Below are 16,327 nucleotides of genomic sequence, written 5' to 3'. Positions count from 1 at the left end.
CTGTTTTGGGGACTAGAGATATTAAATGTCCTGAATACATGGGACAGCCCCACCCAGCGAAGAACTGTCTTTCCTCAAATGCCAGTAGTCCCTGTTGAGAAACATTGCTTGAGAGGGAAGAAAATGTGTGAAACATTAATCTGTACTGAAACCATCAGAAAGGTTGCTCAGATACAATAGAAGCTGTTTCTTCTTTGCATGTTTAGCTTAGGAGTTGTCTTAGTCTGTCCGTTCTGCTACAACAAAATACCACAGACGGGGTAGCTTATAAACAACAGAAATTCATTTCTCACAGTTTTGGAGGCTGGAAGTCCAAGATCAAGGTACCAGCAGATCCAGTGTCTGATGAACCTATCGGAACCAGGAAGTGGGCCCTCACCAGACACTGGATCTCCTGGTACCTTCTCCCCGTGTTCTGTCTGGTGGAAGGTGGAGGGAGCTCTCTGAGGCCTCTTTTATCAGGGCAGTAATCCCATTCACCCCCTGGCTGGTTTGGCTCAGTGGATTGAGCGTCGGCCTGCGAGCTAAGTGTCGCTGGTTCGATCTTCCAGTCAGGGCACATCAGAGAAGGAAAACTCTGACTCCAAAAAACCTCCGCTGCCTTGCGGCATACCTCTTCAGGGGAAAGGCTAAGGGAGTAAACCCCGACAGAAAATCCGGAGCCGGAGTCCCTAAGGCGGTTTGACGTTGTAGTCATCACCGGCAACTCCTGCGGCGCACCTGAACCCAAGCTGTATTGACTCCGTCTTTCCCTTGGACCCTTCAGCTGCGAAGAGAGGGGGGGTCTGCTGCATGGGCAACAGCAGACCCTCCATATCACCCCGCCCAGGCTCTGTAGCTTCAGCTTCACTGGAGAGGACACTCCAGCGTCATCGCAAGATGTCGATTCAACACGGGAGGAGACAGATACCGTGTCACTCCCGAGTCGGACTGCACAGCCATTCTCAGCGGTGCAGATAGACTCTTAAGAAGCTACACCATCGTCTCTCGAGACGGACAGCTGCCGACGACGACGACGAATCCCATTCATGACGGCTCCACCCTCATGACCTAATCACCTCCCAAAGGCCCCACCTCCTAATTTCATCATCTTGGGCATTAGGTTTTCAACATATAAATTTGGAGAATCGGGAGAGATATACAAACATTCATACCATATAGCAGGGGTTCAAACCCTTTATTTTATGATAAAGGAAAATTTGAATCCCAGTTCCACAGTGTATTAGCTGGTCAGGTCTACATCTTAACCTCCCTGTCTGTAAAATGGGAATAATCAGAATAGCTCCCTCAAAGGTTGACAGCTGGAAGTAAATGACGTAATGTCTGTTTAAAAACACTCAGCCCAGGGCCAGCACACAGAAGTAGCTCTTTCATCCTTGATGCATGGGAAGGGTACCAGCAGCACGGACAAGAGCTTAGAGGCCAGAGCACACCATTTTCACAAATGATGTGTGACAGGAAAAGTGACTGGGACCCAGTGAATTGTGGCAAAATGTACCATACGCCATCAATATCTATCCCACCAGTTTCCATTTATTGGGCAGTACATCATTAGAATATCTCAGGGCTTTCGACAATAAAATCAATAAGACGGTTCAGCCATGGGCTGTGGTTTAATAACCCCAGGCTTGAATGAGGGGAGAAAAATCAGTGAGCAGGAAAATTTCCTGAGTGTTTGGTCGGGGGTGGACGGAGACATTTTCTCAGAGTGAGAGAAAAATAACCAGTGAGCTAGCCTTCGGTCTCTAGTGGAGCAGGAGGCCATGAGGATTTAATGTGGCAACTGGAGATGGATTTGGATAAAACTCTTTCCACCTTGCAAGATGCATTTTTAAACAGAGTTTGAAAAGAAAGAAGGTATCCAAAATGTGGCTCTCGACCCTGACTGCTTTGAAAAATTGCCAATACCAACATCCAGAGTAATTTAATTAAAATTTTCTGGTGTGGAGCCAAGGCATGGTTTGGTTTTGTTTTGTTTTTTAAAGATGCTCAGGTGATTCTAACGTGCAGCTGGGGTTAAGAATCATTGGCCTACCCCAATGGTGTTCAGACACCAGCTTGCATCAGAAACACCTGGAGGGCTTGTTGAACCACAGATTACTGGTCCCCTAGCCGCAAAGTTTCTGATTCAAAAGTCTGTTTGGGGAGAGGGGGCAGAGGGAACTGAACTTTGCATTTCTGACAAGTTTCCAGATGTTACTGATGTTGCAGGTCAGAGACCACATTTTGAGAACTTCTGTTCCAGAGCCATGCTTCTCAGCTGAGAGTGATTTTGCCCCTCGTCCCAGGAGACATTTGTCAATGAATGCAGATAGTTCAGGAGGGTGCTGTGGGTAGGGGCCAAGGATGTGACTAAACATCCTACAGTGTACAAGATGGCCATCCCTTCCCACAAACAAAGAATTATCTGGCCCTAAATAACAATTGTGCTGAGATTGAAAAACCCCAGTCTGGAGCCACTGGGGAATACGATGCCTTGGCTCCTAGTGGGAGTGGTGGCGGGAGCCTGAGCGAAGACAGGTGGTGCCCAGATTCTTGCTAGGCAAAGTCCAGTCATGGAGTGCAATATTCAGTCAGGTTCATTTGTATCCTAATCTCTTCTGTCCCCCTGGCTCTGTGACCTTGGGTAAGTTCCTTAGCCTCTCTGAGCCTGGTACATTTATTCATAAATGGAAGTAACTTCCATATAGAGCATTGATATAAGGGGTTAAGAAGCCTGTGAAGGAACTTCATGAATGTTAAATGATCCACAAATTGGAGTGAAAAATCAGAAGGACAGTGTTTCTCAACAGACCCCTGGCTGGAGCTCTTGCTCTGGCAGGAAGAGGGCCTACCTCAGAAAACTACACCCTCCCCCCAAAAAAACCCTGGGCCCCTGAAGCAAGGACCCCTGAAATCAGGAAAGCAAATATTGTAGGAAGGACCTACAACCTCTCCCAAGACGTGTGGGGCTGCTTAGGCGTCACTCTGAACCTGGAGTTCACCTGCCCTCATTTGTTGAACAGATTCAGCCATCCCAGTTGGGAAGCCAGCTTGTGGCATCTCATTAGTATTCTCCAAGCTTCCTTTGCACTTCTCCCATCTTCACAATTTTTCAATATCCACATTCCACCTGCCCTGTCATTCTCATGTTTTCATTGTAACCTACTCAGTTGCATTTTTACTCAAGTCAATTTTATTTTAAAAGTAATTTTGCATCCCTGCTGTAAGTGGAACTCTTGCTATCACTTGCCATAAAGAGATAGCAACTATGCAAATGAATCAGTGAAATCAAACCAGTGGTATTCAGTCCTCCTGCTGCCTGCCACAGATGCCGGTTTTGTGGGCAGATTTCCTCTGTTGGAAAAGGAAGTCCACTAAGCGAGTGCTATTGAGGACATGTTTGCATTGACCAGAGACTTCCTAGGTGGGCTGATCAGAAGGACCAGATGAGAACTGGAAAGGGAATCACTGTCTCACCGTGACTCCGTGCCATTTGCTGTCCATGGACCACAGAAATCTTCTGCTGGGGAGCTCTAACATCATGTTTATGAACACCAGCTCGAGGTCAGGTCCTGGCCCACTACTCATCAGCCATGCGAACAGTTGACAAGTTTCAGTGCAGTGGATGAGGGCTCCAGAATCACATCACATCGGCTCAACAGTGGACTCCTCCACTGTCCAGCTGTATGACCTTACTTTGACTAAGTTATAGTTTTTAGACCTCATAGGTAAGCACTCTTTGACAGACAAGGAAACTGAGACACAGATTAGCCAAATGACCTGTGAGCAGATGTGGCTTCAAGATGCAGACCCAGGCTGAGCCCCTCTGTGGAATGGCTGAGTTAAGTGCAGGATGGGTCTCTTCAGATAAATAATAAATTTAAAATATATTTACCATTTGATTCAGCAATTCCACTTCTGGGTATACACCCAAAAGAATTGAAAGCAGGATATTAAAGAGACATTTGTACACATGTTCATAGCAGCATTATTCACAAGAACCAAAGAGTGGAAGCAACCCAGCTATCCTCCGACAGATGAATGGGTAAAGAAAATATGGTCTATACATACAGTAGGATATTATTTAGCCTTAAAAAGAAAGGAAATCCTGCCACCTGCTAAAACATCGATGAAGCTGAAAACATTATGCTCAGTGAAAGAAACCAGTCACAAAAGAAGAAATATTCTGTGATTTCCTCTTCTTTGAGGTGTTTAGAGTGGCCAGATTCATAGATACAGAAAGCACAATGGTAGTTGCCAGGGACTGGGGAGAGGGAGAATAGGAAGTTGTTGTTTAATGGGTAGAGTTGCAGTTTTGCAAGATGAAAACATTCTGGAAATGGATGGTGGTGATGCCTGCAGAACAGTGTGAACTTTCTTAACATTATTGAACTATACACTTAAAAGTAGATATGATGGTAAACTTTATGTGTATTTCACCACAACCACAACTTAACAACAAAAAAAAAGAAGACGTGCAGAATGCTGGGAAGGCTTATGGGGGGAGAGGGCAGGACCAGAAGGAATGGGGAAGCAGGTTAGGCTTCACCAAAGATAGGGTCGTTTCACCAGAGACCTAAAAGGTGCTGGCCTGGCCAGCTCTGTCCTTGGAGCTGTGTTCTCTCATCTCTTCCTCTCCCAATTCCATGATCGCTACTTAATCACCTTCTCATTTGTTATTAATTGAGGTCTGAGGGAAATTCCAGGTGTGGGTGTTTATTTGGGAGCCTGTGAAGACTTGAAATAGAACCCCATAGTTGGACCCATGAGTTAAACCGAACTTGATCTGATAATTAAGGATGAACAGCCAAGTAGAAATGATGACATTAACCCTGATGATAATGATAGCTCTTGTTTATTGAGCATTTACTAGATGCTTGGTGCTATGCTCAGTACTGAGACTGGACACGAATGCCTGTCCAAGGCAGAGTCTGTGATTATAAGATACCCATTTTACAGAAAAGAAAACTGAGGTTTGGAGAGCCTACATAACCAGTCCAAGGTCTCACAGATCTGCCTGACCAGAGGCCATAATCTTAACTCCTGCACCCTGCCTTCTCCTCCTGGATCATATTCCTACACAGTATTGCTGGCACGGTCATTGCCAGCTTCACATTTGTATAGCACACTGATCCTTGCAAAGCACCTTTTTCTTCACCATGTCTTTGGAGCCCAAGGATTACATAGTTCTTATTGGATCCATGACTATACTGAGAAATGGGGAGTTTGAGTTACAGGCCTAACATGGTACAGCTTGTTCCTGGCTGAACTCTCCATGATTTCCTACCCTTGGCCTTCGCACCTGCATTGCAGAAATACACTTGATATTCTTCCCCAGATACCTGGCTATTTAACATTTGTCTGAAGTCAGCTTCTCCCGCTGCCTCTAATCACTCTGATTCTTCCACTTATTTTCTGTTCTGTGCCACAGGAATCTGATTACATTTTTAAGTTCATAGTATTTTCTTTTTTTTAGGAGCTAGGCAGTGTTTGGGTTTTAATCTGTAATGACACACATAGCTCTGACTGCATGCCATTGCTTTTTGTCTTGCAGTTGAAAATCAACTCACATGCTTCTCCTAGGAGCAGAGTTTTCTCTTTTTGAAATGGGGACAGTTTGATCCAGCATAGTGGCATTCATAGGGCTCCAGCATCATAGACTCTCTCTATTCCCACCTCTTCCCTGGGACTTCTCTGAGCTTCAGATCCTCTGTAATGTAATAGGACAACGATAATTCTTTGCTTATAGAAGTTTGGATAGAAGTAAAAAAAGATCATGCACAGAAATCACTTAACACATGGTCGTCGTCGGCAGCCGTCCGTCTCGAGAGACGATGGTGTAGCTTCTTCAGAGTCTATCTGCACCGCCAAGAATGGCTGTGCAGTCCGACTCGGGAGTGACATGGTATCTGTCTCCTCTCGTGTTGAATCGACATCTTGCGATGACGCTGAAGCTACAGAGCCTGGGCAGGGTAATATGGAGGGTCTGCTGTTGCCCATGCAGCAGACCCCCCCTCTCTTCGCAGCTGAAGGGTCCAAGGGAAAGACGGAGTCGATACAGCTTGGGTTCAGGTGCGCCGCAGGAGTTGCCGGTGTTGACTACAACGTCAAACCGCCTTAGGGACTCCGGCTCCGGATTTTCTGTTGGGGTTTACTCCCTTAGCCTTTCCCCTGAAGAGGTAAGCCGCAAGGCAGCGGAGGTTTTTTGGAGTCAGAGTTTTCCTTCTCTGATGTACCCTGACTGGAAGATCGAACCAGCGACACTTAGCTCGCAGGCCGACGCTCAATCCACTGAGCTAAACCAGCCAGGGTAGGCACTCAGTAAATAGCTGGTATTAGAATTATCGATAAGCATCCTCTTTATGGTTATGTTTTATTATAAAAGTGATCCATTTTATAAAATGCAGATAATGCAGAAAAGTACACAAAAGAAATTAAAACTGCCATGCCACTATATGAACTTCTGTTAATATTTAAGAGCATGTCTTTTAAATTGTTATGGATTATGTTTTAGGACTTCTCTTTTGCTTTTATACTATAACAAGTTTTGTATCAATAAGTATTAATAAGATCTTTGAGTTGATCCCTATTTGGGACTATTATAAACACTGTTGAGGTTGAGGCCCCAGGACATTTGCACTTCATTTGCCAGTGCCCAGAATCCTCCTCCATCCCTAATACTTAAATGACTCACTCCCTCGTTTCATTTAGAGCTTGCTCAAGTGTCTCCACTTCACATCAGCCTTCACTGGCCCTCATCCTTTAACATGCTAAATTTCTTTTTCTCTATAGCCTTTATCACTACCTGCAATTGTGTTCTCTGCTTCCTTACTTTTTTTTTTACTGGCTTTCTACTCCACTAGACTAAGCAGCATTCAGGAAAGGACTCTTTTGTGTCTGCTGATATTACATAGGAGACACAGAATAAATGAATAAGTGAACAAAAGAACATCTTATACATAGAGACTTCTGTATTTGCCTCCTCCTTCCCATAGCATGGATTCTCAGGAGCAGAGTTACTGAGTCAAGGGGAATACATATTTAAAATTACAGTACGTGTTGCCACATTGCCTCTAACAAAGTTATGCCAGCTGCTGCTCCCTCCAATAAGACAAGAGAGTGTCTGTTTCCCCGTTTCCTGTCATGCTGGAATCTTGCCACAACCCAATGAGGATCCCACTCCTAGTGGAGGAGGCTGCATGCTTTTCAGAACCACAGCCCCGGAAATGGTGGCTAGGGTGTGGAGAAGGCCCACGCTAAGGGCATCTCTGCCCTTGGCTGCGGTGTGGTTTATTGTCACCTCCAGCTCCCCTGTGTCAGAGCAGCTTGCCGGAAAGGTCGTTACAGGAGCCAGGGATGTGGAGCAAAAATAGCAAGCTGGTTATTGGCCACTGGCAAAGGGAACCATGTGTGAACCTCAGCCCCTTGAATGGCACCCTACCCCACACCCTGCTGCAAGGTGGAGCAGAAAACTCACACATTCATTCTCTTGTTCTTTCAGTAAACCATCTGGAGGTCCTACTATGGGCCAGTATGGGGCATGGTTGCAGTTGGGATTCTGGAGCCAACCTGAGAATGCCTTGCCACTTTTGGCGGGTCCCTGGGCGAGTTGCTTCACCTCTCTGAGCCCCAACTTCTTCCTTCATCCCTGGGCTCTTGAGAGGGCAGGAGTTGGCCAGGTGAGAGGGAGGGGCAGGTGTGTAAAAGACAGAGGTAGACAGGGCAGGATAAGCATTTTTTAAGTTCTGAGATTCTGGAACTCTGGTGTGCCTTTGCTTTTAAGGATAGCTGCAATGTTTTGAGGTTGAATGAATCCAGCTTGTCTAGTGTGGCTTCCCTCCTGCCCTCTGTCTCTTCCTGTCTCACTGTGTGTGTCTAATTATATGTGTTTGTCTCTATTTATACCTGTGTGTGTTTCTGTCTTTCTCAGTATTTCTCTTTAGGTCTCTCTATATGTTTCTCTCTTCATATATGGGAGTGAGGGGTAGAGGGCGATCTTTCTGACTGTAGGTCTCTCTGTTTTGCTCTCAAAGTGTGTGTGGCCTTTCTGTATCCCTGTTCACTTTCCATCTATCCATCTGTCTGTCTATCCATCCATCTGTCCATCTCTCCATCTATCATCTACCTTTTTCTATCAGTCTTTTTGTCTCTGTCTCTCCTTTTCTCTCTGTGTCTCTGTCTCTTCATCTCTCTGCCTCTGCCTCTCATCCCCATAGCCATCTCTCCCTCTGTGTGTCTCCTTTCTTGGGATATTTTTGGTCCTTCTCACCTACCCCATCCCCAAAATAGCTGTCCTCCTGAAGAACTCTGGGTTTTTAGTCCCTCTTCTCTTTGCTACTCCCCAGATCAACCCTGTGACCCATGAGTGACTGAATCTTTAAGTGGAGGAGTGCTGGGGTGGGAGTGTTTGACTTCCTAGTGCTCCCTCCCCTTCTCCAGGAGGGTAGCATCCTTGTTCGTGTCTGTCCACCTGTGAATCTTTTCTGCATTCTAAATCCCTAAAGAGATGTCACAAGAGGCTTTTCTCAACATCAATGTGTGAGTTCTTTTAAAGACCAGCACAAAAATCTTTACACCAATCCTCCGATCTCCCTGTTCTTCACTTCAGCAGAGGGTGGATTGGAGATAGCAAGGCCAGCTATGGGCTCAGCCACTCACAGCTTTCACTCCCACCTCTGTCTTCACTCACTGTGTGACTGGGAAAATTGCTCCGACCTCTCTGAACACCTTCCTCCCAGAGCCCAGTAGCATCTAACACAGAACCTCCGCACAGAGCTGGCACATAATAGGCTCTTAGGAAATCTCAGCTCCTCTGAACCAGCCACTGTTCTCCAGAATGCATTCATTCATTCATTCATTCAGTAATCATGGCAAGATCCATCATGGCTGGAGATAGCACAGGCTGATCCCAAAGGCCCTATGAGTCTCAATTGCTAAGAAGTCCAGATCGCTATTACCCAGAGACCTTGGGGCAGGGATGAGCAGTATTATCTGAGTGCAGCAGGAGCCCCTACAGAGTGAACTTCCTATGAAATAAAGTGTCATAGACCATGCTTAGACCCTTGAAAAACCACCCAATGAAATTCTGGTGGAAAAAAGTGGCACAAGTAGCTGTTGCTTTTAAGCATCCCTCCTTCTGTTTGATAAAGAGTCTCCAAGCGCAGCAAGGAGAGGTTGCACCGGGCCAGCACACTGCCTTTGGGCTGCGGTTGTGGGAAGAGAATATAGGCTTTTATCACACATTATTTTTTCACTTTGGATTCTCACATTCCTTAATCAATTCATGATATGTTTGTGAGAACATGCTCATGTCCTACATGCCTTTGTCTAGGCTTTATCCAGGGCTAGCCAAGTAGGATGTTTTAAGGATACCTTGTGGTTGGTTGGTTGGTTGGTTGGGTAGAAGGAGAGAGGAAGGGAGAGAGGGAGGGACTGTTGTATGAGTGTTTAAAGGAACACAGTCCCTTCAGGCAGGTATCCCCCTTGTATGATCACCTGAGAAGCCCAGAGTGCGGTGATTGCTTCTGAAAGATTAGAGGATGCTTAAGCCAGCCCTCTGGTTGCTGCCCAGTCTATCTTCAACCAGAGCCAAGAGAATAATTATCCCCAGGGCCACAGCTACTGATTGAACAGCCAAGAAGCCAAAGACATGAGGACTCATCAGGAGAGCTTGAAGAAATGGACTCAGAAGCTTTGGGCTAAACTCTCTGAGATCTCCTCTTTCCCTGCAGCCAGACTGTGCACTTCTCCCCCGCCCCCAAGAGCAACCTGAACACACTTCTATCATAAAACAATTGAGCATTGTTTTCTGTTTTCCACAGTTGACTGAGAGCTTCTCAAAGGCAAGAATTCTTTCCCCCAAATTTTATGTTTCTAGTACCTAGCACAGAACTTGGCATGTGGTATAGACTAAGTTAATATTGTATGGATCAATGAGTTGATAGTTAAATGATTGAAGAATGGATTCACAGATGATTTACTTTGAGGATGATCGGTGAGTGGATGGATGGATGGATGGATGGTTGGTTTTAAAGGACATGAGTGGTTGCACGGATGGATGAATAGATGTTTGGGGTTTTTTTTTTTGGTCGATAAGCTGTTGAATACTTTGCTGGATAGTTAGTTAAATGGTTTGTTGGATGAGTGGGTAGGTGACTGGATGGGTGGGTGGATGGATGGACAGACAGATGGATGCATGGATGGATGGATGGAAAGATGTGTCCTTGTTGGCGATTAAATTCATCTACCCATGAGATACAAGAATCCTCCCTGCAATGCCTCTGATAGTCCTCAAATGCATGCCTATTTACCTGCAGTAACTCACATGGTATTTCATTAACTAACAAGCAGAATTGTTGTAAACTTTTCCAAATTCTGGGTATGCTAATGTAGTGCATATTAGTGGGAAAGGGCATAGACTTTGGAAACAGACCTGGGTTTGAATCTCAGCCGAACTAATTAAGGCAGTGTGACCTCGAACAAATAAATCCCTTCACCTCTCTAAGCTGTGGTTCCCTCCTTTGCAGAATGGGAATAATGTCATTATCTTGCAGAGTGGTTATGAGGATTACATGAAATAATGAATGGCGAGGCTCATCAGTGCTCAGTAAACTCTTGCTGTTTTTATGGTACTGGGAACCAAAATGAACCCTCCTGTAACTTTTTTTCCACAAAGAACTACATGTGCAGCAGCTGTTGTTACAGTGATGTATATTTAAAGACAAACACAACTAAATAGTTCTTCATCTCATGGAGTTTATTTTCTAGTGGGGAATTTAAACAATAAGCGAGTAAATGAATAAACCATTTCAGACAGTGTTAAGTGCTGTACAGAAAATTGAAATTAGGTTAGGTGAAAGAGTGGTGTGTGACTGGAGAGAGAAGACCTTTTATAGAGCTGTGAACTAATCACAGGAAGATGCAGTCATGCATAGATCTGAGAAAGGGGTGTTCCAAGTAGCAAAAGTAGCCAGTGAAAAGGTCCTGAGGCCGAAACATGCTTGCTCAAGGTAAAGAAAAAAGGCAGCCAGGGGATAAGGTAAGTAGTAGGCCAATCAAGGCAGAGGTGCGCAGCAGGCAGGCTGCAGGGGCTGGGCCCTGTGATTTGGTCTTTAGCTACGTTAACCCCGTCCTGCCCTCTGAAACAACACAGAAGATGCCTTGTTCCTTTGGCAGCCATTCAGCTTTCCAGTGACAGCTGACAGGCTCCCAGTCCCCTGACCTCCAGGCTAAACACTCCCCATTCTCAGCTTTCCCAGTTAACATTCTGAGGCACATGCAGCTAATACCCTGACAATATTCTGGGCTCATACACCTAGGAACTGACAAAAAGTCAGGTTAGACTCAAAGGAAATCAGGCTGAAGAAAGCCAGGACCTCTCTAATGAGAATTGTAATGAACTACACCAATGAGCTGCGTTTCTCCTTGAAACCTTGCACCTCGTGCATTTGCAAGGAGAAAGAGAAAATTCCAGGATAAAAGACATTTGGCACCATTTATCCAGGTGGATCTTGTGTAGGATCTAGGTTTTCAAAGAAAACTAGGACATGACTGATGGCGGCTGACCTCCAGCTGGGCTGATCTAGGAGCTTGAGCAGGGTCATCCGGATCTAGACCCCCTCTGTCACGCGGCAGTGCTTTTTCTCTGTGTTGGCTTCTCTCCCAAGCAGCTTTTCTCCAAGTGGGGTGAGAAGGGCTCTTAGGATCTCCCAGTTCCATGTATACCAGAAAAAGAACATCTCTAGGTGTTTCAACAGAAGTCTAGAATTATGTCTTCTTGGCTAATTAGCTTCATTGGGTCACATGTTCACCTCTGAATCATATGAACTATGGCCAGGGAGGTGCAGTGTTCTAACTGCCAAAGCCAAAGCTCTGTGAATGCCCCCGAAATTGATAATGGAGGGAGGTCCTCCCCATCTGTGTGGACTGAGAATGGAGGAGAAGGATGACGCCTCCCAAGATATTGGAGAGTAAATTTTTTGTTATGCAAGATGAGTAAGTTCTAAATATCTTCTGTACAACTCTGTACTTATAATCAACAATACTATTGGGTTCTCTTAACATTTTCTTAAGAGGATAGTTCCTATGTTATCTGTTCTTACTGCAGTTTTTTAAAAAATGTATCCTATTAGGAGGGAATGGGTAAATGGATCCCAGACAGGCAAAAGCAGTTCAGGTATCTTACATTTTTTAATTCAGAATTAACGGCTCCTTACTCTGTGGTAAAGAGACACATCTCTTACACCTCTCATCTCCTCTTGTTCAGTAGTTTAATACATGTACCTATATGTCTCCATCAGCTTTTAAAAGCTCCTTGGGGGTGGAAACTATGACTTAAGCACCTCAAGCTCCCCCACTCCTGTTGCACCGGGACAGCGTAAGGGTCCAGGACATGCTTGGTTAAGTTAAATCAGGTTTCGGGGCCCAATATGCGTGTTGTGCCCCTTCAATAGTCCCCAAGATGAAACATCAGAGAACCTGCCCCAAAAGGAACTGCTGATCCTCACCCACCTCTGTGATCTTTTGGGTTTTTCTCAGGCAAAGCCAACAAGAATGTCCAATGGGACGAGGATTCAGTGGAGTACATGCTAGCCAACCCGGTCAGAATCGCTTTCGTCCTGGTGGTCCACGGCCGTGCGTCTCGGCAGCTGCAGCGCATGTTCAAGGCCATCTACCACAAAGACCACTTCTACTACATCCATGTGGACAAGGTGAGCACCCCTTCCAGTTGCCCCATGATGGCCTATTCCTGTGGGTCTGACTGCTCCCCTTCAAACCACCCTCCCTTTCCTGGAAGGCTGGTAGGCTGAACAGCTACCTCTCCTGGGAATGTTTGGTCTTGAAGTGCTGTGTGCGAGTGCGTGTTTTGGTTTCAGAGTTCCCAACTGTGACTTGAGACTTTCTCCATAAATATTCATTTTCTTACCTCTTTTCCTTACTGTCCCACTGACCAGTGCACTACCTGCTACTTTGTGAGGATAACTATCCCAGGAGTGGGCACACTTTTTCTATAAAGGGCCAGATAGTAAATATTTAGGCTTGAAGGCCATACCCTCTCTGTCACAGCTACTCAGCTCTGCCATTGTCATGTGAAAGCAGCCATAAACAATGCATAAATGAATGTGTGTGGCTATGTCCCAATAAAACTTTATTTAGAAAAACCTGCAGCAGGCTTGCTGGCCCCTGAGCTATCTGGTCCCAGAGGTTTCTGTTAGTCTGCTGACATGATGTGATTATGTCCTTACTCAAAAGGTAAAGAGATGCTTGGTCCAAAGGTCTGCTTCTAGCAGCCCTGTCAGAGGGCCATGGAGACATTTCACCCCTCAAAACAGACCTCAGGTTTTGACAGCCATATTTCAAAGCTTGCTATCCTCAGACCACATGCATCAGTCTTATATAAAATGCAGAGTCCTAGGCTCCTAGTGAACCAGTAGGTGAGAGGCAGGCCCAGGGAATCTGAATTTTAAATCACTAAAGCAAAATTTTAAAAATTATGATAAAGGATTAAATAGTAATGCATAAAAATGCCCCAGGTCTGAGCCAGTTCCTTGGCAAAGTTGAGAAACCCTATCAACTATAATAGAAAGGAAGGGACAGAGAGGGGACAAGGGGCATATCTGGGTGTTTTCTGGGCTGCTGAATGTCATTCGTTTCTCTCCTGGGAAAAAGCGCTCCAATTACCTACATCGCCAAGTGCTCCAGTTTGCCAGCCAGTACAGCAATATCCGTGTCACCCCCTGGCGGATGGCCACCATCTGGGGAGGAGCCAGCCTCCTGTCCACATACCTACAGAGCATGCGGGACCTCCTGGAGATGACCGACTGGCCCTGGGACTTCTTCATCAACCTCAGTGCAGCCGACTACCCCATCAGGTAAGGCGGCCTGCAGCCCCAGCCAGCCTGCACTGAGGTCCTGCTCCCTCGCTTTTCCTAGTCTTGGTGGGGAAACAAGAGGCAGAGGCAGTTTGCCTCCAGTCCAGAGAAGCGTTTCTGCCTCTGTGACAGAAATGCTTCTGTCTTTGTAGATCTCTCAGCATAGGATCCATGTTGGACCTGAGGATCATTTGTGCTTTCATTCATTCATTCACTCACTCACTAACTCAACAGATATTTATGGAGTACATGCTTTTTCCTGCTTTGTTCACGGAAACACTAAAGGGACCCTCACCCCTCCCTAGACGGAGCTACCATCCAAGTCAGATAGACAAATAAAAAAATAAGTCAAAAGGTACATGGGAAAAACAAAGCAGAGAGAGGACACAGGGGAGGGTTGTAATTTTAACCAGCATGACCAGGACTGTCCTTCCCGAGACGAATGGCAGAGGAAAGAGGAGTGAGTCACTCAGGCAGGGAAAGTGGCCCAGGAAGAGGGAACAGCAGGTGCTGAGCCCTGAGGTGCATACACACCTGGTGTGTTGAAGGACAGTGGGGCCCAGTGGGGCTGGAACAGGGTAAGTGAGGCGTAGAGTAGTAAGAGCCAGAGGACCAGAGGAAAAATTGGGGCCAGATCATAGAGATTCTAGAATCTGGCTTTTACTCAAGCAAGATGGGCACCACTGGCATGTTTTGAGCAGAAAGGACAGGATATGGTTTCAAAGTGGAGGAACGGAGGTCGGGTTGGACATTTGAGGACCATGAATGTTTGGGCTTTTTCTTTTTCTTTCTTTCTTTTTTTTTTTTTTTTTTTGACTCCTATTAAATTCTAACAAATAATTAATTGCCTGCATTTTTTAATTGGGAGATTTTTCATGAAAGTACAGATGTTGAGCCTTTCTCAAAGTTCTGCCCCCTCTAGGCCTGCAGCCTGCGTGGCCATAGGTACATGGGGCTGATAGAGCAGCCAGCAGCCCGAGGTGTGGCGGTGCCACAGGGAAAGCCTCTCTGTGCAAGTATTGATCTGCTCTGTAAAACAGACCGTAAGCAAGAAAGCCCCTCCAGAGATCTTGTAAAGGGAAAAAGGCAAGAAAACGAACTGTATGTCTTACCAACATGGCAGCTCTTTGCTTAACTGTGGCTTCCATTCTGGTTTATTGAGAAATCTGAAAAACAGAAGTGAGTGGACGGGGAGAGGGAACAATGTGTGTGAAGGAGAGGGCCTCCCTTCCTCTGGTGGCACGAGGGCACTGGCAGCAGCATTCCCAGAAAGGCTAACTGAAGGAATCTAAAAACACACACACTGCCCTGAACACTGTGGCTCAGTTCATGGGAGTGTTGTCCTGTGCACTGAAAGGTCGCAGGTTCTCGTCCCAGTCAGGGCACATACCTAGGTTGATCAATGTTGCCCTATCACATCGATGTTTCTCTCTCGCTCTCTGTCTCTGTCTCCCTTCCTTCCTCTCTCTAAAATCAGTGGATGTATACGTGGGCAAGGATTAAACATACACACACACACACACACACACACACACACACACACTTTTATCAGGGCAATTTATCAGGGCACAAGAGTCCCAAAACTAATATACATCACCCAGTTTCAGCTGTATCAGTTCATGACAGTCTGGTAGCATTTGTGCTCTTGCCCTCTTCCCCACCCCGGTGAAGCATTTCCACAACATCATAAACTTGTCTCTGTAAATATTTCAATATACATCTCTCTTTGAACATAACATCAATATATTTATCACATTAAAATATTAACAGTCATTCCTAATGTCATCAAATATTGAGGCCACATATTCCCAGGAGTTTGGATTTGGAGGCCGGATCCAAATAAAATGCAGGCATGGAGAAAAGGCCTCTATTTAAAGCAAGAAATGGCTTCTGTCTCCTTCACCATGTGGTTTATGGTGCATTCCGTCAGTCCTGGGCTTGGTGGCGTCCCATCGTCCGCCAGGAGACCCTGGACTCTGGAAGACATCTGGGGAAGGCACAATATTTGCTCAGTTCAGGTAGAGTATTCCTGGCACCCTTGAACCTGATACAAATGATGAGGTTAGAAAGGTACCTATTTTCTTTTGTTTGTAGGCTAGCATGGACAAAAAAGGGGGTGATTTTGAAACATCACTGGTAGATTTTTACTTAATTATTCATTCACACATTTCATTCCACAGAGATTTATTAAGCAACTCCTGTGCCAGGCACTATTTGGGTATATAGTGAGCAAAGGCCACACAGCCTCTACCTGGTGGTGCCCTAGTTGGGAAGAAAGAATTAGATAATCAGGTAAGAGAGGCGTCATGCAAGGTGTGAGAGGGCTGCAAAGAAAGGAAGATGTTCTGAGTGCAAGAGGGGCATAATCAGGAGGTCAAATGCTCTGAATATGCAGTTTTGCGATGAGACCTGAGGATAAGAAGGGATTGGCAAGCAAATGAGAAAGAGAAGATCATTCTAGACTAGGATTTCCC

At 45.7% G+C, this 16,327-nt stretch overlaps 1 protein-coding gene across 1 annotated transcript in view; it reads left to right on the top strand.

Moving 5' to 3' along the window:
- The window catches only part of XYLT1 (xylosyltransferase 1), a 300,460-nt gene that overhangs the window by 209,529 nt on the left and 74,604 nt on the right, over window positions 1-16,327 (top strand). Inside the window, exons 4-5 of the mRNA XM_090276964.1 lie at window positions 12,520-12,692; window positions 13,651-13,853. Of these exons, the coding sequence (XP_090133090.1) occupies window positions 12,520-12,692; window positions 13,651-13,853 (376 nt within the window). The remainder of the gene's footprint in view (window positions 1-12,519; window positions 12,693-13,650; window positions 13,854-16,327) is intronic.

This window comes from Furipterus horrens, unplaced genomic scaffold, assembly GCF_987537825.1.
Source record: "Furipterus horrens unplaced genomic scaffold, mFurHor1.1.pri manual_scaffold_5, whole genome shotgun sequence".
NCBI classification, from domain to species: domain Eukaryota; kingdom Metazoa; phylum Chordata; class Mammalia; order Chiroptera; family Furipteridae; genus Furipterus; species Furipterus horrens.
Note: the sequence above shows the minus strand (reverse complement) of the source record. Positions and strands in the feature narration are given on the sequence as shown.